The sequence below is a fragment of the Silurus aristotelis genome, assembly GCF_946808225.1.
Source record: "Silurus aristotelis genome assembly, chromosome: 4".
Lineage (NCBI taxonomy): Eukaryota > Metazoa > Chordata > Actinopteri > Siluriformes > Siluridae > Silurus > Silurus aristotelis.
The window spans coordinates 14,355,243-14,380,287 of NC_139577.1; the positions used below are offsets into that span (position 1 = coordinate 14,355,243).

Consider the following 25,045-nt stretch of genomic DNA (forward strand, 5'->3'; position numbering starts at 1 on the left):
AGTTCTGAAGCATTTGGCTGAATATGAGCAGATAATATTGCCTGGAACACTTCTGAATTCATTCTGCTGCTTTTGTCAGCAGTCACATCATCAATAAATACAAGAGAACCAGTTCCATTGGCAGCCATACATGCCCATGCCATGACACTACTACAACCATGCTTCACTGATGAGGTGGTATGCTTAGGATCATGAGCAGTTCCTTTCCTTCTCCATACTCTTCTCTTCCCATCACTCTGGTACAAGTTGATCTTGGTCTCATCTGTCCATAGGATGTTGTTCCAGAACTGTGGAGGCTTTTTTAGATGTTGTTTGGCAAACTCTAATCTGGCCTTCCTGTTTTTGAGACTCACCAATGGTTTACATCTTGTGGTGAACCCTCTGTATTCACGCTGGTGAAGTCTTCTCTTGATTGTTGACTTTGACACACATACACCTACCTCCTGGAGAGTGTTCTTGATCTGGCTAACTGTTGTAAAGGGTGTTTTCTTCTCCAGGGAAAGAATTCTTTGGTCATCCACCACAGTTGTTTTCCGTGGTCTTCCGGGTCTTTTGGTGTTGCTGAGCTCACCGGTTAATTCTTTTTAAGAATGTTCCAAACAGTTGTTTTGGCCACGCCTAATGTTTTTGCTCTCTCTCTGATGGGTTTGTTTTGTTTTTTCAGCCTAATGATGGCTTGCTTTACTGTTAGTGACGGCTCTTTGGATCATATCTTGGAGAGTTGACAGCAACAGATTCCAAATGCAAATAGCACACTTGAAATGAACTCTGGACCCTTTTATCTGCTTATTGTAATTGGTATAATGAGGGAATAACACACACCTATCCATGGAAGAGCTAAGAAGCCAATTGGCCGATTATTTTTGGTCCCTTGAAAAGTGGGAGGCTCATATGCAAACTGTTGTAATTCCTACACCTACACTCAATTTAAAGCTGAAAGTCTGCTAAAGTCAGTTAAAGCACAACTTGTTCTTTTCATTTCAAATCCATTGTGGTGGTGTATAGAGCCAAAAATGTTAGAATTGTGTGGATGTACCAATATTTATGGACCTGACTGTATATATATATATATATATATATATATATATATATATATATATATATATATATATATATACATATATATATATATATATATATATATATATATATATATATATATATATATATATATATATATATATATATATATATCGTATGTGTATATATATACATTCACATACTCTTGACTCCCTCCCCTGCTTTCTCCCTCTCTTTTCCATCACAGCCTGCACTCCAGGTTAAGGACATCAAAGGTCATAAGCACGGCCATGTCGCTGGTGTCCGAGGTGGCTGCAGTCAGTTTAATTTGAGCGATGTCCCCTGTAAAGGCCTTGCCCTCCCACACCCTGCTCTTATTCAATTTTAAATCTACTCGCTGCTCTGCGAGCACGCTCACCCTACACGCTGAAGACACTCGCACGCGGAAACACACCCAGCTCTGTGGGGCCAGTACGCCTCCCCGTGGCTCCAGCAGCACGCACCCTTTCCCCCACGCCGAATACACACATGGGAAAGGTTCTCCGCATCTGTCGCAAGTACTTCGTAGCACGTAGTCACACAGTGGTGCGTAGTCTTGCTGAGGAGGTGTGCGTCCATACAGACCCAGGCGATAGATTCCAGGCTGCGGCACACACACACTTACTGTCACCTTGCTGTCTGTGAACGTGAGCAAAATGTGTCGTGACAGTGGAAAGCCGGCCTGATTCGACTTCTCTTTGTTCTTCTGACACGACTCAGCGCTGAGGACCGCGTGTATTTGCAGCTGTGATGTGGAGCAGTGAAAAGTAATATTACAGCGACCCTGAGGCAAATTCACCAATGCCCCTGTGTGGCTAAAGTGAGACAGTCCAACGGCTTGAGTGCGCATTCCTGGTCCACACCATGGACTGAGATCAGAAGGGTAAAGCATGTTCTGATTCACTCCTAAGCCCCTGCATCGCAGCAGGAAATTCCCCACATTCTGAAAAGAGCCACTTCCATCATCGTAATCACGCACAAACACAGAAAGACGGTAGTAACCTTTGTATGGGCATAGCACGTTACACACTAGTCGCTCTGCTGCTATTTGCAGCGCCAGGCAGCGCTTAGCCAGAGCAAAGTCGAGTTCGGAGTGTACAAGCTCGCAGACCATCATCAGGGGCCGCGAAGTGTGGAGCACCACCTCACACTCTCCTGTCTCACAAACCTCTAGAGCATCCTGGCTTGGCACACTGCATGTCTTCACCCCATGCGCATCTGCATTGGAACCTAAGCCCCAGCTTAGATAGGGGTTTGGGGGCACTGACTGACTCTGTTGGACAGCCGGACACTCCAGCTCCAGAGTACAGACCCAGAGCAGAGTGCCCGAGTCACCATTCGGTCGTGCGAACAGCTTCAGCTCGTACGCTCCTGGCTCTGGTGGCAGCAGACGAAGACTCATGCCCTGCTGCGTCTCTGACAGCAGACCGCATGAGCCGTCCAACTCGTTCTGCCGTGCAGCTCCTGTCTCAGTGTCCCGCTGTCTGAGCTCGTAGGCAAAGGTCAATCGTCGGCATGAGCTCACAGACACAGTTGTCTTTCCATCATCTGTGGGACACAGATTTTGTTAGAGAATTATTAGCCAGGTTCAGCGTTCAAACTAGACATTTTTTAATTTTCCAAACAGTTGCCTATACAAAAAAACCCCAGAACAATTAAGATTAGGGTGGAGTGCATTGTACAACACTTATAGCATTTCTTGCAGCTCGTACAACATTTGAATGGAAACTATGTCATTGGTAAGGGAGTTGCTGTTTTCACTTTTACATTTTCCTTGCAGTGTTTATATGTTTGCATCCATTGCTGTGTGCAGAGGGTATTCTGTCACTGTTTCAGGAAATCTTAGTAACAATAACATATTGGCCCTCCTTCCCCCTGAGACGCTTTAATCTTTAAAGCACACAATAACTTCACAAACAGAAGAAGAATGTTATTTTGGGCCTCTCTGATGTATGGTCTCAGAGCTCCCAGAATGGGCCACAAAGCCAGATATTAACTCAGTCTGTACTGTATGTCTATGCACTGACTGGTTTTTCCCCCATGCAAATCTTTTTTCCCCTCTGTATTACTGTGTGGGTGAGTGGGTGGTATGAGAACATACATTAATTTATTTATTGTTATTTATTTCACGTAATGTATTTTGTACATGTGTGGGTGAGTAACCTGTGATTATTTTGTACTGCGTGGGTTGTTGAAGGGTCAGTCCCAGCGTGTAGAATGCTGAGGTCTTTAATGGTATCAGTGCAAATTGTTCCAAAGAGATCGGATTGTCCAGAAGTTGCCAGTTCTCCTCATCAGGAAAGTGAGAGTTTATAAAGTCTCTTGGCTCAGTCAGGAAGTAAAAATCGTCAAATCTAAAAGATGTACCAGAGAGAATTATTTACCATTTCTTATCTTAATATTTTAACAAGCAGTGAATTTCTATGTTGGTATAAGTGCTTGCTTGTGTTTATCAGTGGTGGACAAAGTACACAAACCATGTACTTGAGTTAAAGTACATACCCTCAGTATATATATATATATATATATATATATATATATATATATATATATATATATATATATATATATATATATATATATATATATATATTACTCCAGTAAAAGTAAAAGTGCTACTTTTAAACTTTCACTTGAGTAAAAGTACTAAATTATTTGCTAATTTATGGATTTTTCCTGGGTTTTTCCAGGTTTCACAAGCTTCAAGCCAAAAAACGGAGACCCATAACATTAGACCAATGAAATTGCCGAACGGGTTCAGGTGAACCAATGAAACTCTTTATATTAAATGAGATGCGCTCCCACTGAATCGGGCCGCACCACATCATAAATATGGACGTTTGACCTGCCGCTCACTCGGACTGTCTACAGGAAATGTGAATCATTCGTCATGCTGAAAACAACCGGGCATGAAAAAACGCACTTCACCTGTGTTCTGAGCTGCATGGCATCGGGAGAAAAGCTTCACCGATGGTGATTTTTAAACGCACGACGATGCGAAAAGATAAACTCTCGAGAGAAATTGTTGTAAAAGGAAGAAGGAAAACAGTTAACAATGACTTCCTTGGTAGGCTACTGTTTAGATACAAGCCGTTTGTAACGCGTTGAGTCAGGGTGAAGGGAGAGCTCGCTAACTCCAGTTGCAACAGAAATCATATAAGCACAGACAGGTTTCCAAAACTCGTGCTTTTTTATTTTTCCTGGCAACAGCGTTACAGGTTAGTCAAAGAAACTTAGAAATGAGCATCAGAAAATAATAAGGACATATTCCTCGGTCTTGCACACATGCAGTAATACCGGAAAAAATCTGCTCTTAAGGGAGCCACAACATAATTCACCCGTTACACCGTGTTACAGGCACTGTCTTTCATTAAAACCTGTGTAAAGTTCATTAGTTTCAATGTAGACATTGCGGCTTATAGACAGGTGCGGCTTATTTATGTTTAAAATAAAAATCTTTGTAAAATTCAGTGGGTGCGGCTTATATTTGCGCTTAATAGTCCGGAAATTGCGGTACGTAAGTATCCAAAGTTCTATGATTTATTATCGCTATAATGTTCCTATTATCATTTTTGTTGCAAGACTCTTTATTAATCAACTCAGTTTATTAATTAACTCAGTCTTCCCGAATAGAAATACTACAGTAAAAGACAGATACTGTCCACCACTGGTGTATACTGTATATAGGTAGGTGTACACAGAGGTGTGACAGAATACTAACCTCTTAATAAAGGTTTTGGTGTCCATGTTGACAGTGCCTGCCCCCCAACAGGCATCGAGAAGCCCCCACTGCCCCTTCACCCACACAGCATTCCACATGTGATCAGAAGGCTTATCTGCCAGCCTGCGCCCAGGCCAGTGCCCAATGCCCTTACTGTATCCACTCACCTCCTCACACTGAATGCCAACTTCCCTACAGAAACAAAACGAGCTCAGCCAAGCCTCAGTTGCAAGTAAACTCTAAATATTTATGCTACAACGCTACACTGCTCTAATGCTAATGATTATGGAAATGAGAGAACAATGAAAGTATGGCTGTGCCTCCTGTGAATTGGCCAGAATGGTCACTGAATGTTTTCATTAGCATTAAAACAATATTTCTGTGTTGATACTCGATTTTATGTATTGTTGCTGAAAATGTATAGAATATTTATGAGAGAATCTGTCCACTGAGATGGCTTGTCTTCCGCTATCACAATCTCCAGCATTCTTCATGTCAGCAGTCCTGTAGCCTCATGTTTGTCACCTGCACATCTCCAGACAGATGCTGGAAAATCCACTGCATACTCCTCTACCCTTCTTAATAACTTCCTCTGGGGTGCAGAGCTTTGGGGAAAGACCCAGGTACCCATCTAAATCATATTCTGCACACACACACAAGCACACAATATATATTCATGAGCATGATGTGTTATTTCTACTTATTACAGCATTTGTGCTACAGCCACTTTTGCCTAATTAACGGAAAAAAATGCAACTGTTTCACCAGGTAATTTAGCGTTTTGATTATCTTGCTGTTTCAGTGAACGTGTGGATGTACTCACCAATATTATGGCAGAGCCAGACCCATATGGCCCTGATTTTTTCTAATTCGTTTTTGGCCCCCTGAGTTATTATGCGAGCAATGCTCTGAGGTGAGAACACTGCCTGCTCCTTCAGCTGAAATATACAAAAGAACTGAGACATGTTTCATCATATATTAAATAATTAGACAATAATATGGGACATTGTTCAGAAATTCTACTTAAAAATACAAGCAAAGCTAGACACGTCTGTGTCATTGTCTTATCTTAGTGAATCTAATGTGAAGGAAGAAAACAGTCAAGTTTTGTTAAGCCGCTGAATTATATGAATATTCTGTGACATATATAATATTATTTATACTATACACATTGGCAGCCAGTCTTCGGAAAAGTACTGAGAGTATATATGTATAAGTAAAGACATGTATGTGTCAATATTTTTTAAATGTATTGCATTTTTACAAAGTAAATGTTTCGAGTCTAAGTGACTGGACACATAGACAAAAAAATTAATAAATAAATCTGTATTTTTGCATATGCATGGTTAATGTGATATAATGTGCGAGTGAATTGAACTGTAAATTACCAACGTATACTGTTAGCTACAATCTGACCTGCTCCATAGCCAGTTATATAAATAACAGGAACTGATGCTAGTTAAACCCTAAGTAGAAGAAAAAAAGGAACAAATATTTAAGAATTACATTTTATGTTAGGAAATAGGCTAAACATAATGCCAGGCAAAAAGAGACACCTCATATGACAGAAGTCTTCCAGCATTGTTCAAGACCACATTCCAGTGTCTTATTCAGATGCATATGTCTGTATAGTCAGCTTTATTGTGTGGTCAAGGAAAACCGATTGTAGCAATTCTTGAGTACTTTTAACCATGGTTGTTTGGTTAAAACTGAAATTATGCTATAATTTGATAGATATATAGCATAGAGCCATTGCCTGGTTTAAATAATCTATTGTGGCCTTTGTAAAAAGTAGTTTGAAGATATAAACAAATGAAGGGAGGTAAATATGTAGGAAAATAAAGGAAGAAAAAATAATAATTTAGTAATAATGTATAGTTAATGAAGTATTTTCTAGCTTGGTCATTAGGTGTACCTACTGTCAACAGTAGATGTTGGAATGGGCTGCCATTGTGCCTAAACTGACTAGACGTTATTTGGCTGGTGGACCATTCTGAGCACAGCGGTGATGATATTAGCATTTTAGTGTGTGAAGGGCTGGGATGAGTGTGTCGGGTACAGCAGCACTGATGAGAAGTTCAATGAAACAATCAATGAAATAAAAAATATTCAGCTAATGTCTTGTTCAGAAACTGAGCACGGGGTGCAAAGGATGTTTATGGAAATCAACAGCTCTAGTTCTCAATTTTTTTAATTGTTTAAAAAAAATTTTTTTACACAAAACTAATCGCAATTTTGACAATAGACATCGTCGCCGAAATTTGGATGCTGATCTAGATGAAAATGAAGAACCAAGAGGAGATGGTGACACAAGAAAGAAACCTAGACACTTAAAAGGGATAGCAGGGATTTGATCCTATCATGAGCAGACTTCTGGGATGTGCAGTATTTACAGTCACATCAAGAAAAAAGTCTATGGTAGTCAAGTCAATTTGGCATAAACTCTTTGTAGTAATTCCAAGTAGGTAAGATGTAGCTATGACAGCACAACTAATAGGTAGGACTAAGAGATATCTGTCAGGCTGCAGACGCGGAAGCCGATATAGTCCGATCATTGTCCTTTTATTTCAAAAACCGTACAACACAAAAACACTCATAAGCCGTTGAAAACAACAAACAAAGACATCCGCTCGATACGCGTTGTCCGCTATGAGTTTGAATGTCCCAAGCATAATCCATAAAGCCTTCGGCAATGAGTAATCCAAGTCGGAAGTGGAATTCGCATATACAGCCGGCGGTCAAGCAGCCACGCGATTGTCCAGCTTGACAATATAACGACCGACAGCCTGTGACTCAAGAACGTGAGTTTATGTAGTCTGATCTTTCATGAGCCACAGCTGTCGGTAATCTTGGGAAGCAGCGTGACTGCTATCGAGGGGGGCGTGGCAGGGTGGATCTCTGACAGCTACAGACGGGGGCGTGGCAGGGTGAATCCCTGACAGCTACAGAGGGGGGGCGTGGCAGGGTGAATCCCTGACAGTACCCCCCCATCCAGGGGCGACACCTGACGCCCCAAAACCCACCTATGCCAGGCGGGCCAGGGCACTCCGAGGAAGGCCTCCTTAGACGCCTGGGAGCAACGGAGGCCTGGTGAGCATCCTCTGCGGAGAGCCGGCATGGACAACACCTTGCAGGAGGATCCAGAACGGAGCCACGCCCTCGGTGCTGACAGGAGGCTGAGTAAAGCCCCTGTCGGGGATTGAAGCCGGAGCGATCTCCATGGCGGGGAACCGGAACTGGACGCCAACCATGACAATGACCGGGGAGTGGAGGACGTCCCGGGCGGAGACCAGGAACGTCGTACCACCCTCTGAGGGACCTGGAGGACCGACGTCGCCGTCAGAGGGACCTGGAGGACCCACGTCGCCATGCGGGGATCCTGTGGGCGATCCGTCGTCCTGAAGAGGACCTGGGGGCGAGACGTCGCCCTGCGTGGAGCTTGGATGCGATCCTTCGCCCTGCGTGGAGCCTGGATGCGATCCTTCGCCCTGCGTGGAGCCTGGATGCGATCCTTCGCCCTGCGTGGAGCCTGGATGCGATCCTTCGCCCTGAAGAGGACCCGGGGGCGAGCCGTCGCCTTCTGTGGAGCCCGGGGGCAGCGGTTCACCTTCCCTTTCGCAGTCCTGGAGCCGGGGTGAGTGCACAGGGAAACCCATGGGCGTAGGGGCGCTCCTTGGGACCCTTAGGAGCAGATCGGAGCCTACTGAGCAGCCTGGAAATGAGGTGAAGCCTGCCTGGAGATCCACGAGCGGAGAAGGGCTCGCCTGGAGGTCCACGACATCAGTGGAGCTCTCTTTGGGACACTGAAGCGGAGACGAGCTCGTGGGGTCGCTCGGAGGCGGAGACGAGCTCTCGGGAGGAGCCTGGAGCGGAGCCGTGCCCTCTTGAGGGACCTGGGGCGGAGCCGAGCCCTCTTGAGGGACCTGGGGCGGAGCCGAGCTCTCTTGAGGGACCGTGGGCGAGATGTCGCCTTGGAAGGGGCTCTGGGATGTGGCGTCGTCTGGAAAGGGACTCGGAGGAGTCACTTCGCCTTCTGTGACCGGAGGTGTCGGCTCGGCGCTCTCGTGAAGGGTCTGTGGCGGCGCGGCGCTCTCGTGAAGGGTCTGTGGCGGCGCGGCGCTCTCGTGAAGGGTCTGTGGCGGCGCGGCGCTCTCGTGAAGGGTCTGTGGCGGCGCGGCGCTCTCGTGAAGGGTCTGTGGCGGCGCGGCGCTCTCGTGAAGGGTCTGTGGCGGCGCGGCGCTCTCGTGAAGGGTCTGTGGCGGCGCGGCGCTCTCGTGAAGACTCTGTGGCGGCGCGGCGCTCTCGTGAAGACTCTGTGGCGGCCACATACTCGCCGATGCCTTGCAGAAATCCGCCCAATTCGTCTTTTTTCCCCGAGTAACGAGCCAGTAATCCCCTCACGCTCTCTGAGGGGCGTGGCGCAGCCGCGCTCTCATGATCCGGCTTCTGTGGATCTGAACCGCGAGAAGCGGCACTGAGCTTCCGGAGGAAATCCGAAGCCGGGTTCAGCTGCCGATCCGTTGCGGTCGGAATCGCGGAATGGCGAATCCGCGTTCGGTATAGGTCGGTCGTTCTGTCAGGCTGCAGACGCGGAAGCCGATATAGTCCGATCATTGTCCTTTTATTTCAACAACCGTACAACACAAAAACACTCATAAGCCGTTGAAAACAACAAACAAAGACATCCGCTCGATACGCGTTGTCCGCTATGAGTTTGAATGTCCCAAGCATAATCCATAAAGCCTTTGGCAATGAGTAATCCAAGTCGGAAGTGGAATTCGCATATACAGCCGGCGGTCGAGCAGCCACGCGATTGTCCAGCTTGACAATATAACGACCGACAGCCTGTGACTCAAGAACGTGAGTTTATGTAGTCTGATCTTTCATGAGCCACAGCTGTCGGTAATCTTGGGAAGCAGCGTGACTGCTATCGAGGGGGGCGTGGCAGGGTGGATCCCTGACAGCTACAGAGGGGGGCGTGGCAGGGTGAATCCCTGACAGTATCCCAGTCACAAGAGCACTCTGGAGCATAATTGACTGACCAATTTACTGTCCACAAACCCGAATGACCCCTTTAGAAAGTAGGAGAAAAAAACGTCTGAACATCCCTGTTCATTTATTCTCTTGAAACCACGATTGTGCTTTTTTCTCAGGACATCCAAATAACAAAGAACATTCTTTTCGTAATAAACTTGATCACAATTGACCAAATGTTTATCGAGGTACTGTGGGGTGAGGCCAATCAGCACATAAAAAATTATATTTAGATATGCATCCAGTGGAAGATCCAGACAGCAAACCATTATAAAAGTTTAACCCTAGATTATAGTTAGAACTTGAGTTTTTTCTAAGATGGAAAAGGACTATACTACAGTAGTAATATATTTTACGTAATATATTTAAATGGGAAAACGGATTCAACAATCACACCAAGTTCTTTCCCTGTTGTGCATGATGTAACTGAAAGGTCACAGAAAGTGTTGCCACATCATTCATAATCACATAATCATAAAAGCCTACTTCTAGCTGCCCGTGGCAATAGTAAACTTTTGTCTTGCCTAAATGAAGCAGAAGGAAGATACTCAGCATCCAGTGTCTAATGTCCTTTACACATTCCTGCAATTTATTACTCTGGTGACTCTCATTAGGTTTTGCTGAAACATACCATTGTGTGTCATTAGCATAGCAAGGAAAGCTTATGTTTATGAATATTTAGAAATAACTGTACCCAAAGGTAGCACAAAATGAAAAAAAATACAAATTTAATTAATAAATAAATAAAGCAATGGCTAGAAAAGAATATTATGACCCCAAACTTTCATTTGAATAGAGATGTCAACATTGGTGTTTGCAAATTGATAATGCTCAGATCTGATGTGATCCTATGTGATCAGGTTGGATCGGTGTTAAATGTGTCACATTGGCTTTTCCCAGTCTTCACATCCAGAAATTTCTAAAAACATGTAGAAAGGCAGATTCTTAATTGTACTGAGGTGTGAATGTATGTTAATTCTCCCACCTTGCTTCCTTTCCCAACATCTGGAAACACTGTGAACCTAGCTATGATAAAGTGCTCACTGAGGATGAATTACTGAAATAAAAATTGTCATTCATACTTTAAAGCGAGCAATGAAAAAGTTACTACAATTATTGATTAAAAACTGTATCTATGTGACTTTGACAGATGGACCTAAGAAAATGGCAGACGGTGGTAAGACCAAGGAGGTGCCACTAACTGGCAACTCAGTGTGCACTTTGTATTATTGTATAGTTTTATAAGATTTTCTGTAGTTACAGAACAACAATATTATGTACTGATATACATAGTTAAAAGCATTTAGCATTATTAAGTTATATCTTGATGTATTTTTATTTTGTGTGTGTGTGTGTGTGTGTGTGTGTGTGTGTGTGTGTGTGTGTGTGTGTGTGTGTGTGTGTGTGTGTGTGTGTGTGACTGTACCTCCTTCCCTTTGCTAATTACGTGTGTGTCCATTTTGTGGAAGACCCCAGTGCTGGTGAACAGCTGTCTTCTTGGCTGCCTTTGACAGGACAAGCGTATGGGTAGACCAGCTTTCCTGAGCTGTGTGCCAGGATTTGTGTGTGTGAGAGATTTTGCTGGTTCTTCTTTACTGCTTGCCACTGTGGTCCTCTTCCTTACAGTCACGCTCTTTGCTGCGCTCTCTGCAGAGAGCTGGCGCTTTGTACTTGGCCGTTGTTCTTCGTACTGCAGGTTTGCCCATTTCTCAAACACGGTCTTATAGGAGACCTGGCATTTAGATCGGCTATTCTCCACTAATGATAAATCCCTGTCCTGTTTATCAAAAGTCAGAGAGGATTTAATGGGGCTATTTGGGCTCGCTGAAGGCTCTGAATGAGTACTGCCATTTTCTGAGTAGACCATATCTATGTTCTGGAGGTCAGAATCTGTGCTGGGAGCCTGTGCTTCTCTGACCTTGGATGCAGACACTGTGTCCTCATACTCCAGCTTTGAGTTGGCTTGGTTTGGGTTATTATTTGGATCCTTTGCTGCTTTCAGTGTTCCTTGCTCCAGTTGGTTGATGCTTTGGTGAGATCTTTGCTCTGCGACTGGCTGTTCATCAGCTTCATTAAGGCATGGGGAGCAAGAAAAAGGGAACTTCTGAACCATGACATCTGTCATCTTGCTGTTTGAATGGACATAAACACATACAGACAGAGTTTATAAGTTTAGTTGACTCACTATATTTAAACATTTGAATAAATTATTTTATTGAACACGTTTGGAAAAGCATACAAATTATGCGAGGCACTTCACAAAACACATCCAGGAAAAAAAAAAAAAACGTACGATTTTTAGGTAAACTCGATATCTTACTTTGAATTTGTTGTTCTCTGCAGGAGAGTTTGCAGGTATTTTAATCTTCAATTAACACAGAACATAAAGAACAGAGAGATGAATAACAATCACAACTTTTGTTCCCTGTTGCAGGGGGGTTCTCTATATATCTATCCCCTCACTTTGTCTGTATCCACCCCTCAGAAAGAATAACAGCCTAAAAATATAGTTGGGCTTAACACAAGAGCCAATGAGCTAAAAGGGATGACCGAGGGAGGGGTGTTAGTAGATGTTGGAAAGGGTGACAAGGGTGGCATTTTAAAGATAAGAGTGTAAAGATATGTGGACACAAACGCATGATTCCAATAAGCATTTGTATTTAATGCATCGTAAAATATTCTGTTATTTAGTTCAGCAACATTTTAAAATAAGCCACGCCTGTGTCTGAGTAAACAAACATATATAATACAAAAGCTTCAGCAAATATAATCACTAATACCCAGGGTAATCATGACCTCAATGGAAACTGTATCTATGTGCAGGAAAACATATCAGTTCTTATTTCTATACATAGAGCTTTTACTCTTTAAACACTGTCCTCAATGACTCATAGACTATGTTAGCCAGCCTGCCTGGGGTCCTCAAGGGTCTTCTCATATACAACACTCTAGAAGACCAAATTACCACTGAACAAATTATCCACCAACTGTCTGCCAGCATTGCCTCAGTTTATTTACTTTTCCCTGTCTCTCTCCAACACAATTTTATATATATATATATATATATATATATATATATATATATATATATATATATATATATATATATATATATATATATATATAAAATATCCATTATTTAAGTCAACAGGTCAAAACATGTACAGTATATGACATATGGATATTATATGATGACAACACTGAAAAGAAGTACGTAAATAAATGAGTACATTTTGCTGCCTGAGGCCTAAATACTGTTGTGTTCAATTTCAAAATGCAGTCCTCACTGAGTGCACTTAAATCAACTGTATATGGCCCATAATAATGACTATTTCTTAGTTACAAGCGTATATACAACATCCTCTTTTATTTTGCAATTATAACAAGAGCTACACATAACCAGTCTTTTAATGCTTTTCTCTGGTAGACAAAGTTGTATATGCTGAGGTGTGCTGGTTTACTCGCCAATTATTAATATAAAATGTATTACTTTGTGACCATGATCCCATGAGCAGGAGATCCTATCTATGTCATGGTCATCCTCAAACCCTCAAGTTCTCTCATTTATCTAAGTTACCACGAACAGTGATACCTTCATTTGCAAATGCACAATATGATGCATTGTGCAAAAAAAAAAAAAAAAAGTTGGTGCTATATATAGGAATTATAGTGATTAACATATTAACAGGTGCTTAAAATTGCATTCCAATCACAACCTTGTTAGTTTCATGAACAACCATGTTAGCCTCACTCAGCCACTTCTACTTGATGTTTTCATTGGTTGCACTCTCATGTCTATGCCTAGGTTGTTTTTATTTGCACCTTCTCCTCTGAGCATTCACATTTAATAAAATAAAAAATAGCAGTGGCAGCCACTTATCAGAATGGTTGCAGTTCCAGTGACATGCAACCTGTGGCTCTATTCAGACTGTTTCGCACAATGCTGGTTGAGTGGATTTCATTATGCCACAGTGCAAGGATTTTATTGAGAGCTTTAGAATTGACAGCTCACCCATGCTCGGGTTTTGCAGGACGAATTTGAGCTAGTATGATGGACCACAAGTAGGTCAGCAGTGGACACATCCCTAATTTTGATACCTCTCCACCCAGCCCAATGCATTTTGCTGATGTGAAACACAAGGAAATTTCCATAGCAGTTAAAATGTAGGAATGCATCTATTAGATCAGCATTTGTTGACAGGACAATTCCAGGAATGGCAATTGTTTTAGAACAATCCAGAAGAGAATACCTTTTTTGTTGGATCAGAAAGTATCTTAGAAATAACTGAACCAGACATGCTGTGTTGAAACCAAGCAATAACAATGAGTTAGATATTATGATGTTATTTAGAATTTGTGTTTTTAAGATATATGCAGGGGTATTTTCACTGTTTCACAAAGCAGATCATCTGTTTCTGTGGGGCAGGCCAGTAGGACTGAATCACTAGCTGAGAACTGCAATGTAGTAGTTAAATAACCACTTGAATACAAGGGCCCCTAGCATTTATACCTTGTATGCCCTTAGCTGTAACCTGTTCTGTGAATGGTTCATTGCTCGCTTCCCAAAATATAACTTTTTTCTTCTGGGACTGTAAGACAGTGACAAGTCCCCTTTTAAAAGAAGCCCCAAAACAGTGTGGATGGCACCTCCCTGGGGTCCCTGTCAAGCAGTGACAAGTTCTCATTCATTAGAAGCCCCACAGCAGTGTGGATGGTACCTCTCTGGGGTCTTATATTCGTATTATTGACTTTAAAAGGAGCAAGGTGCCACTATCCACCACTTTTAAGATCTCCCCTATCTCCTATGAAGAATGTGATCTCAGAAAATTGCCTTCTTGTTCATTCCTCAACATTATTGTGCTGCTGTATCTCTATTTATCTTTAGTTGAATTCCAGTACTTTTATCCTGATAACTTTTCACTACCCCAAAAAACCTACATACATCATTATAGCAACCAGCAGGGTAGTTGGACTCCCACACTGCCTCAGTCACACAGAGATAAGAGAGAAAGAGTCAAACTATTTTATACAAGTCTCATTAGTTCTGGCTTTTCAGTGTTATACTGTGCCAAACAACTTAAATGGTGATAAGGTTCACTTGCTGCACTGTGTGTGAGCGTTAGAGATTCAAAAACACAGAATGCTTATGAATTTTTTGCATTGATATTATGGCTCTTTAGAAATGAGTTGACTCGCGTTCACCCAAAAGAGCTAGCTCAAAGAGTCAGCTTATGAATTAACTAGCTAATATCATGCGTTATAAAGGGAGAAGCACCACACTTCGATGCAATTAGACATCTGCTTTTGAATTAATCTTTTGTAACCTGTGCTGTTTTAAACCAGAGCAGAAATAAGCTGATTCATTATTAAATGTTATGAAACCAGGAGATAAATGAGTGCCATACCGAGTGTTATCACACTGACCTGTCTGACCTGCCATCTTCAGAGAAGTACTGAGTGCTAGCTCATTAGCTAGTTTCTAAGCTTTATGGGGCAGTTATGTAACTTTTTATAAAGGTGTTTTATGCAAAATCAGTGCTTCATCTTACTTACTAGATATAAATTTGAACAATTACTGAGATTTATGCAAATGTGGCCAATCATCCATACTGTTTAAATGTTTTAATATTTATTTTAATATTTAGATTTCTTTTGAAGGAGCAACATCGAACTATATCCCCTTTGTGTTCCAATGTGTCTTTCCCCATGTTATTAAAACTATTTGAAATTTCTCCATGCTTCATTTTTTATAGGAGTGTATAAATGCATAATTGCCAAGTTGGATATTTTTAAGATTTCATTTGGTGATGGTTTAAAACCCTTTAAATATTAGTGCTAAAACTTGAATTTTTTGAGCAGACATGTCTTGCACTCAATATAGTAGGTCAGTAGATTCACCAACATTCTGTAAAAGCTGGACTGATTCCAAGCCAATGATCCCACTGATCCCACTCCATTCGATTAGAAATGATGGAACAATAACTGAACTTTATGCAAATGTGGTTAATAATTTTTAGTTTGCATACAAATGAAGGCGCAATATTGAACTGGTGTATCCCTTTGCTTTCAAATGTGTTTTTCCCCGTGTTAATAAAACTTTTCCATCACTGCTTTTTTTGGCAGGAGTGTGTGTCTACATTAAATGCTGCATTGGCAACAAACAAAAAAACCCGCATTGATCACCAACGATCCCACTGGCTAATCGCCGATCTTTCTTTTTTCTTTTCTATGCATTTCTTAATTATTTAACTTCATTTTCATACATTGTATGTGCATTGTACATCATTTAACAAATTTTAAAGGAAAACATGTAAATGGATATTTCCAAGAAAATGTACATTTGTGTCTAGCGACATGTGGCAACAAATAGGGGCCCAGTAATTGACAGTGAAATCATTATCTTGGGCATATAAACTTGGATCAAATTACTTCAGAAATTGTTTTTCAGAGTTATTTTTCTCCATATATTCCAAGTGTAAAATTCCCTCGAGATAAGTTACAGCAGGACAAAAACAATAAAACTACATCAGCTTTTAAAATCACAAGGGGGATTGATTTTCTGACAAATGTTTCCTTCTGTTAGGTAAAACACGCCAACGTGTTGTGTGTAACTAACATTCTTGTACCTAACACTTTTTTATTATTATTAGATTTCACTGATAAAATCGGTGTAAAAATAAAAAATGGAATTACTTTTGAAATAAACACTTAATGCTTATTAAAGCTCGTCAGAAGTGCGTTGACTTTAGGTCACTTGTGCTGTTGCCTGCACACTTTCCTGTATGGTAAAATGTGAGTTTGGGACGCAGCCTTTGTTCGCGTAGCACTTTAGGGGGGAGTGGGTGGCGGGAGGCGCGTGCTGTCACACACACCTGCGGAACACCCGCGCGCACTCTGAGGGCGAGGGGGTGAGGTGAGGTGACTGAGGACTGTGGGCTGTGAAATGTTTGTCTAGAGGATGTTTATAGAGAAGGTAAAAAATATTTTCATTAGAACTTTTCCTTTGCAGGATAAAGAAAAAAAAAAGTGAGAAAACTTCCAAAAAAGGAAGTGCTGATGAAAACTGATAGGGACGGAGGAGACATGAGGGGGGTGACCGTTAACAGATTCGTTGAAGGTAAGAGAGTCGACGCTGATCGTGTTGAGATGAAGAGTTTGTACTTTCCATGTAGGCTACATAGAGAATTTAAAAACAATAATAAAATACTGTACAATGTACTGTATATAAACTGTATTTCATACAGACTTTGAATATGTACGGTGTCATTCAATCTCCATTATCTTCATTAATTACTACTGGATATACAAATAACTGGAGCCCAGAGAATGAATAATTAATGAATCAGGACACACAACTTTTAAAACAGGGGTCTGTAAGTCTTGACTGCACTTTGACCAACACAGTATTAAATATTCACATTTTGTGGAAGATTCTGTAAATGTAACACAAGGATTAAAGGCTGTTTCCTCTCTGCTTTTTTTTTATTTTATACAAGCAATTGAATGAGTCGGTATTTTTCCTCCTTTGACCGCATTCAGCAGTGAATAATAGAAAACAACTAACATGAGCAACAAAGACAACGAAAGCAGACTCTTTTCCAAGAGGAAAACGTACACGCAAATATCTTTTGTGTTCGGAAAGGACTAAAGAATGTCACTTCAGTTCTAGGAAGTGTCCACGGACGAAATGAAATAAGAAAGAAAGATGCAGCTGCACATCATATTCTTGGTGACAACACACTCGAATACGATACGAATCAATTTGCATTTTATTACTAACATTAATTGATAAACACACCAGTGCGACATGACTTTTAAAAGTTGAACACATTTGGATTGCTGCTCGTCACATTGACGCATGTACACGCCGGACACCTTTTTCTTTGTTTCTAACCTAGAAAGATCTGGAACACCTGAATTAACTGGAACATTGTTACCTCACTCATTCCAGGCAATACACATGTAAGAGCATTAACACTCCAGAAATCAATAAATGTGAATAAAACTCATGATGGTTCACACCCACTCTGAAATGCACACAGAGGGCCTACGAGTATAGAAGCATATTGGTAGCAAAATTCATACCACAACGACTTAACTACATTTGTCAGGGGGTATCAATTGAAAATGCATTATTTAAAACATCTTAAATGGGTGAAAAAAACCGTAAAACGTAAATTACATATTGATTTGAATGCTTTATAAGTTGCGAAATGAATATGAAAATCTGATACCCAAATTGATTTGATATGTGTAACATGTCCAAACAGAAATAGTAGCAAAATGATCATTTTAATGTTATTTGTCGTAATTGCATTTAAACTCACGATAAAGACTATTTCGATTGCATTTTGCTATACCTTTGGCTCAATATGCATTATGAAATACAGTATTGTGCTACAAATATTACATGGCGTTATGGTGAAAATGCAATCGAAATTGTCTTAATCGTGCGTTTAAATGCAATCCAATCAATTTGGGTATCAGATTTTCATATTCATTTCGCATTTATAAAGCATTCAAATCAATATGTAATTTTACATTTTTAAAACTACTGTTGGAAATGACAAATGTAAACGATATAAATTAATGTTCATTTTCCTTTTTGCACCATACTTTGCACATATGGTACCGGAAAATGTACATTTAAATACAGAAATACATTGCCATTTTGAATATTGCTTATGCTTCCATATACAAGGATGTTTTTTTTTGTCCCCTCTTAGTTAAACAAGAAAATGCACAATTAAACAACTCTAATTCAGTTGTGCATAAAATATAACTTTAGTACTGATACTTTATCAACACTTATGCATCTTGAGAAATAATAAACAGAAATGTATCAGCAGAAATCAGTATCATGAAGTCACAAGACACACATCCATTCACTTAACAACCATCTGTCTAAGCACTAACTGAAATGAAGTTGTATATTGTATTGTATTGTATTGTATTGTATTGTATTGTATTGTATTGTATCATTCTACTTGTAAACCTAGATGGAACTGTGACTCACTTTTAGTTTTCATTAAAAGGGCCAGTGTTACATTTACCACTGAAAGAGAAATACATTTGCGCTACCTGTATAGACAGTACATGTAGTGGAGGACTCTAATACCATTTCCAAATTTGAAATGCTGTCTCATTTTGCACCTGGTTTCGCCTGATTTTGCTCTGATAATATTTAACAACCTTGGTAACTATTGGACACACTAACCACTTGAGTTTTATATTTTTGACTAATGACTAACCAAACTCAGGATCTGGCCCTTTAAGATCCTCAGCCAGAACACAGTCTAGCCTCAGTAAAGGCATCTCCGACTCAGCAGCTGATCTCTTTTATAGGAAGCGTTTGACTCCTGGTCATGGGTATACCCCATTGGTTTAGCCTTTTATTGGCCCTCCTGAAGCAGATTCTGTGGTTATACATGGACCCCTAAACCTCTAACACTTCATATGGATGACCAGGGATCCTGAATCTTATTTCTATGGTCTTATGTTTTTTTTATTTCTATGGCTTAGTTAAACATGTCCAGTCTCTAAAGCTGGGAAAGATAATCTCTCATTTTGTTGCCTAAATGTTTCTTTGCTGCCTCAGCATTCTCCTTTGTTCGAATATGTGCATCTTGGAGACATTGTTTTTAAGTGTAAATTTAAAAAGTAATGTCCAGTGTTTGTTGCTGGCTCCTGTCCCAACTGTGTATCATCAATTGTAAGATCGAACCATCATAACTTGGGGACTACCTGCAAATGCAGAATTTTTGCTTTTGAATTTCCTGGCAAGGTGGAGGTATTCTCACATCTATTACCATCTTCTCCTGACAAAGATGCCTGTGACTGTCTAGCTTTACCGCACGTTAACTCCTGCTGCCACTACTATTAGGGTGGTACTTGACATAAAAGTCCAAGATGGCAAGCTGGGCTGCCTGTCGTTGTTCAGTGGCACCTTGTTTGGCAGAAGTAAGGTGACAGAGGTGGTTGATGTCTGTTATAATGGTTGATTTGAATCCCAGCAGGTTGCTCCAAAACCTTTCTGTCACCTCTCATTTAAGTGCAAACAGATCCAGCTTCATGCTGCTGTAATTTTGATTATATTTCTCACCCCCTCTCAACCTCCTACTCACATAAGCTATTACAGACTTCCTACAACTCTGGTGCTGGTTGAAATCTGCAGCCAAGCCCAAGGTTTCCTCACATCTGTCTCTATAACAAATGGGAGCGTGGCATTAATGTACCCCAGGGTTGGAGCACTATTTAGCTTGCTTTTCAGCTGTTCAAAGGCTGACTGACACTGAGTAGTCCAAGAGTATTTAAACCTTTGCTTGAGTTTAATTTAGAGGGACATTTTTTTTCTGAGTCAAATATTCACTATTTTATGGAGAGGTCTGACAACCAGATAGAAACGTTTAATAAAACTCTTATTATAGCTGCTGAACCCTAAGAATTTTTGCATGATGTGTACTAGGAACTGGCCACTCTACAACTGCATTTATCAGGGTCAGTACTCACTCCTTATTCGGAGACCTGATGACCGAAGAGTTTGACCTCATACTGCAGAAAATGCCAACTTCTTTTTCAGTCCAGTTTGGTGCACCATATAAGCCTGCATGCGGTGCTGAAACATTACGGGCATGTTGCATAGGCTAAATGACATTTGCCGATATTCATACAGCACAAACAGCACAATAAAAGCTGCGATGGGGTTTCCTTTGAAATCAGTCGCCACCTCTTCATGGTCAACAGAGATTTGCTGAAACCTCGCTACGCAAGGGCAACTCTCCACACATTGAGAGTGGATAAGCAATCCAAGCCTGAGCTTCAGGGTGCAGCTAAACATCCTCTGGAGTAATGTTTACCAGTCGGAGACTACTGTGGGGTTATGGATCAAACCACCTGGCAATGGTATAACGTCTGTCTCCAGCACTCACTAATCATTGGTGTCGATAGTCGTCTGGTTTACTCTTGCCCAGGCTGTGACTACAGAGGATGTTGGCATGTGTATTAAGCTTTCTACTTATGCTGGCAGTTGTCATTGACCAGTTTAATTTCCTGTACATGATGGAAGGCTTCCCCCTACAGAGTCTTCCCCATAAAGTTTTTTTTTTTTTTTTTTTTTTTTTACAAAAGTACCATTCTGTTAGGGTACTTATATTGCTTCCTGTGTTTATAAGACATCCAATTGGAACGCCACCAATGAAAATATTAACTTCACAGCACTTGCCAACTGCTCGCTCTAAGAAAGGTTTTTTGGTCAATATGTTACCTATTGAGCCTTCTGACATTCCTGACATTGTATGGCATTGTACTGCAATTGCACCTCTTTCCCTGTACTTTAGTGCTTGAGGTGACAATAGTCTGGTTTTTGGACCTACACAATACAGTATCCTGTTGAGCTGCACGTCCTTCCCCTTTCCCTTCACATCTTAGACTCATCGGCTGGCCGTCATCAGTATACTTCGGTTTAAATTTTGGCTTTACACTTTGACCATTCGGCTTTACCTTGCTAAATAATTATTGCAAGGTCATTGCCGAATCATTTTGTACATTGATGGCTGGACTTCACCATTTCACCAGTGCCTGTACTCATGCTGTTTAGATATCTGGCAGCATTGGCACCACAAGGTCTATCTTCATGCCACCTTCAAAAAAATCAAACAAGGTGGACTGATTTCTCTCTCTGACAAGCTTGCATAGTTCCCATCATAGGATTGTATCTCTCACCAGTTTGATAACCTGATTTCTTAAAGTGAGCTGGGGATAGGACAGAAATTTTCATCTTACTATACTAGTTCCAAAATTGAAATGTTGTATCATTTACTCATTTTACACAACTCAGTGAGTACTTTAGATACTAAAGTGATCAGCATGGTACGCTATACAAAACAATTTGATTTGAAGTAAATGTGGGAAACAATATAAGCTTCTTTCCGCAATTCGGATTTGTATTGCGCATTGTACTTTATTGCATGATGACGATTCAACACTGAACATGTTTTTCACCTCGTTGTATTTAAGGGATGAGGTTTAGGCTGGCTGAGATTACGTTTTAAGAGTGCAGGCAACCCTTAGCAGCGTGATTTTACAATTATATACACAGATGAGTTACCACACAGCATGGTTGAAATTTTCCAAACAGAAAGTGTTAATTCATTTTCTATAACAGCAAGGCACTCATATAACTCACAGGTCTATATTAATGGGCTAGTTCTAATAGGTTATTGTTACTATGGCAACAGCTCATTCAAAGGACTTGGAAAAATGGTGGATATGCCTCATAATCCAAGGCTACCAATAAACAGGTTACAAAATGTGTTAAAAAAAAATTTACATAGTGGTTTTCTATTAGGTTCACTTTCAGGCATCAGCACATTGTAAGTCGTTTTCTTGTATCTTAGAGTGTTCTGGACAAGAGAGATTGTGGTTCATGGGTTCTTATGAGTATGGTCGTCTGCATTGATAGTGTTTTATATGTAGTATTCTTCAAAAGAGATTGTTGTTATCTTTCTAATTTATGCAGTAAATGAGCATCCATATCATTCAATGTTAATATAAATAAATAAAAACTGTGATGTTTTGGTTAATTGTAATATTTGGTAAATCACTGTTGATATATAAGAATATATATATATATATATATAGTGTTATACAGCACAGCCTGAATTCGAGGTAGCAAATGTTAGTAAAGTGTAACTGAAATTACTCCTTCCAATCATATTTAATGAAAGGTTCAAGTGGACATTGTACAATTTCTGATTGTACCCATCAGACATATATTACCAAATAACTCCTGAAAGATGCTTATAGACACAACAAAAAAAAAGTTATTACTTGCTCTCACATTCTATCCTGGCCTTGGAGTTGAAACATTTTAAATATGTGCCCTGGCACATGCTTTCGAAGATCCTGTATTAAAAGAAACCAAGGCAAAAATTTTTGTCAGCATTTGGCAAGTAAACAATAAATTATTCTGCTTTGAAATTGTGATGAATTGTGAATACGGTTGGCAGTCACCACTGCTCATGTTAGACTCAGGGCTGTATGGCAAGCTGTTCTGAAACCACAACGCCTCACACACATACAGACGCACTGACATCTAACTTGGAGGTGAGCATCCAAGGGAAGGAAGGTCCACCCTCTGTTGTTCAGTAACTCTGCTGTCTTTTCCTGCAGCTGTATAATGTGTGTGTGTGTAAGAGAGAGAGAGAGAGAGAGAGAGAGAGAAAGAGAGAGAAAGAGAGAGAGACGACAAGAAAAAAAAAATAGACTTTCAGAATATTTACGTAAATGTGTGTTGTTTTTTGAGTAGGAAAAGGAGACTTAAAATGAATGGAAACACGTGGAATTGACTGAAAAATTTTGGTGTTGCTCTTTTTGGCCCAATCTAACACTGTCAGCATTCGTTACAGATAAATCCCCTAAGTGAATAGAATCATAAACATTGCCTTTTAAGCTGTAGTTGTCTAGTACTTGCATGTGGTGAGGTCAGATGACAAACACTGCAGTGACTCAATAAAAAATAAGTGACACATATAAAGAAACGGAAAATCGTACATATATAGGTTTGTACTTTTAGAAGTGAGATACATAACTGAGAATTGTTCATCTTGAACAGTACTCCTTTTTTGGTTTTGTATAATATAGTAAGCATCACTAGGTGGCAGTACATCATGCTAAACCTCTATGAGTGTATGTATTTTTTTAAAACATGGTGCACCATTTTTAAAGCTCAAACAATTCCTTTGAACAATTCTGTCCAACTCACAGACAATGGCAAGGTCAAATTGTAGGGTGGGTTTTCTCTCAGAGCACCTCTGGCATCCTGTACTTGCACCACGACCTTTTATATTTATATATATATATATATATATATATATATATATATATATATATATATATATATATATATATATATAATATATATTTATCACCTTAGTGCGCCCTCGCTCCGCTGTGAGTCTTTAAAAAGTTAGCAGAAATGTAGTCGCAAGACCTTAAAGTAAACATTTTTAAGACCTACAGTACGCAGCTTAATTCTTAGATTTATTTTTTTATTTTTTTTTTAGAAGTGTTTTAGATTCTAGTGTTCCATTCAGGCGAGATTGTTTAATTGTAGTAGACAATTTCTGGCTCAAACTACAGGAAGGAGGACAGTTACGTAACATTATACATCTACAAACGTAGACATCACTCAGTGGTGCAGTGTTGGCTGTTGTTTGTGTGAATTATCAGAGAAGCTTCTTGTCTGGCTGGCTATATGCTATATGGCCAAAAGTATGAGGACACCTGACCATTTGCATCTTCAGCAAACTGTCAGAAACACACACAAAAAATGCGAGCGTTCGCTCAGTGCCCTGACCTCATCCCCACTGAAAACATATGTGATTCATTTGAATGCGGGCATCACTGCCTGACCTCACTGTCTGACCTCACTTAAGCCTTCTCAGAAGTGTGGAGGTTATTATAACTGCAAAGCGGAGACTAAATTTGGAACGGTATGTTCAAAAAGCACATACGGTCGTAAAAGATCGGCTGTCCACAAACTTTTGGCCACGTGCACAATCAGTTTCATGACAATAATGTCTTAGTTGTGGTTTATTGACTAATTATATTGCAGTTGTTGTTTTTTTTACATGCAACACATGAGCTGTAGCTTCCCAGCAAAGCAATGCCAAACCAACAAAGTGATTCTTATATAAACACTCACAGTCATGTGTAAAACGATCAACATCCTTCGCCACCCAGTGTATACACTCATCACACTCACTCACTTCCATGTGTACGCTTCTAAAAATCTCTTTTGCAGCCAACAGGTGTGTGCTGTGGAAAGATCTGTTGATGCCAACTAAATGGGCAGAGCGGAGAATTCGAGTAAGACTGTGAGACTCTTTATGAGCCTCGTATTATAGGCAAATAAAAACCAGACCCTGCAAATTCTCCCTGTCCTGCTGTCGAGGAAAAAACAAAAACAATTGCTAACGATTCAGCCATGTCAAAGAAGCACTTTCAGACTTTTACCCAAATAATAGCAAATTCGTTCTCCAATGTCCAGTGATCAGAAAAATTCCTGATATCCAGCAAAGAAATTTTGTCCCGACTCGAATATTGAGTATAGCTGCAATTTAATGCAGATTAATTGAATTTTCATGAATAAACTAACCACATTATACAATATTATAATATTATTTTAATACACACTGACATGCCGAAGTTGGTCGATTCTGATGTTCTCAA

The 25,045-nt window shown here is 40.4% G+C and overlaps 2 protein-coding genes across 6 annotated transcripts in view; one reads left to right on the forward strand and one right to left on the reverse strand.

Annotated features, from left to right (window-relative positions):
• Positions 1 to 1,202: 1,202 nt before the first annotated feature.
• Positions 1,203 to 12,260, reverse strand: ky (kyphoscoliosis peptidase). Its single transcript, XM_083540217.1, has 7 exons — positions 12,135 to 12,260; positions 11,241 to 11,943; positions 5,604 to 5,718; positions 5,306 to 5,423; positions 4,781 to 4,972; positions 3,223 to 3,413; positions 1,203 to 2,607 (listed from the first exon to the last, which is right to left on the reverse strand). Exons 2-7 carry the CDS (start codon positions 11,937 to 11,939, stop codon positions 1,262 to 1,264), a joined length of 2,661 nt encoding a protein of 886 aa, XP_083396343.1. The 5' UTR covers positions 11,940 to 11,943; positions 12,135 to 12,260; the 3' UTR covers positions 1,203 to 1,261.
• A 4,418-nt stretch (positions 12,261 to 16,678) lies between these two features.
• slc4a11 (solute carrier family 4 member 11) overlaps positions 16,679 to 25,045 on the forward strand; it is a 66,030-nt gene continuing 57,663 nt past the window's right edge. For 2 of the 5 annotated variants that reach the window (XM_083540222.1, XM_083540221.1), the window contains exon 1: positions 16,751 to 16,931. In XM_083540222.1, the coding sequence (XP_083396348.1) occupies positions 16,871 to 16,931 (61 nt within the window). In that variant the 5' untranslated portion in view covers positions 16,751 to 16,870. Of the gene's footprint in view, positions 16,932 to 25,045 lie in introns of all 5 variants that reach the window. The other 3 variants (XM_083540227.1, XM_083540226.1, XM_083540218.1) reach the window with 3 other exon arrangements.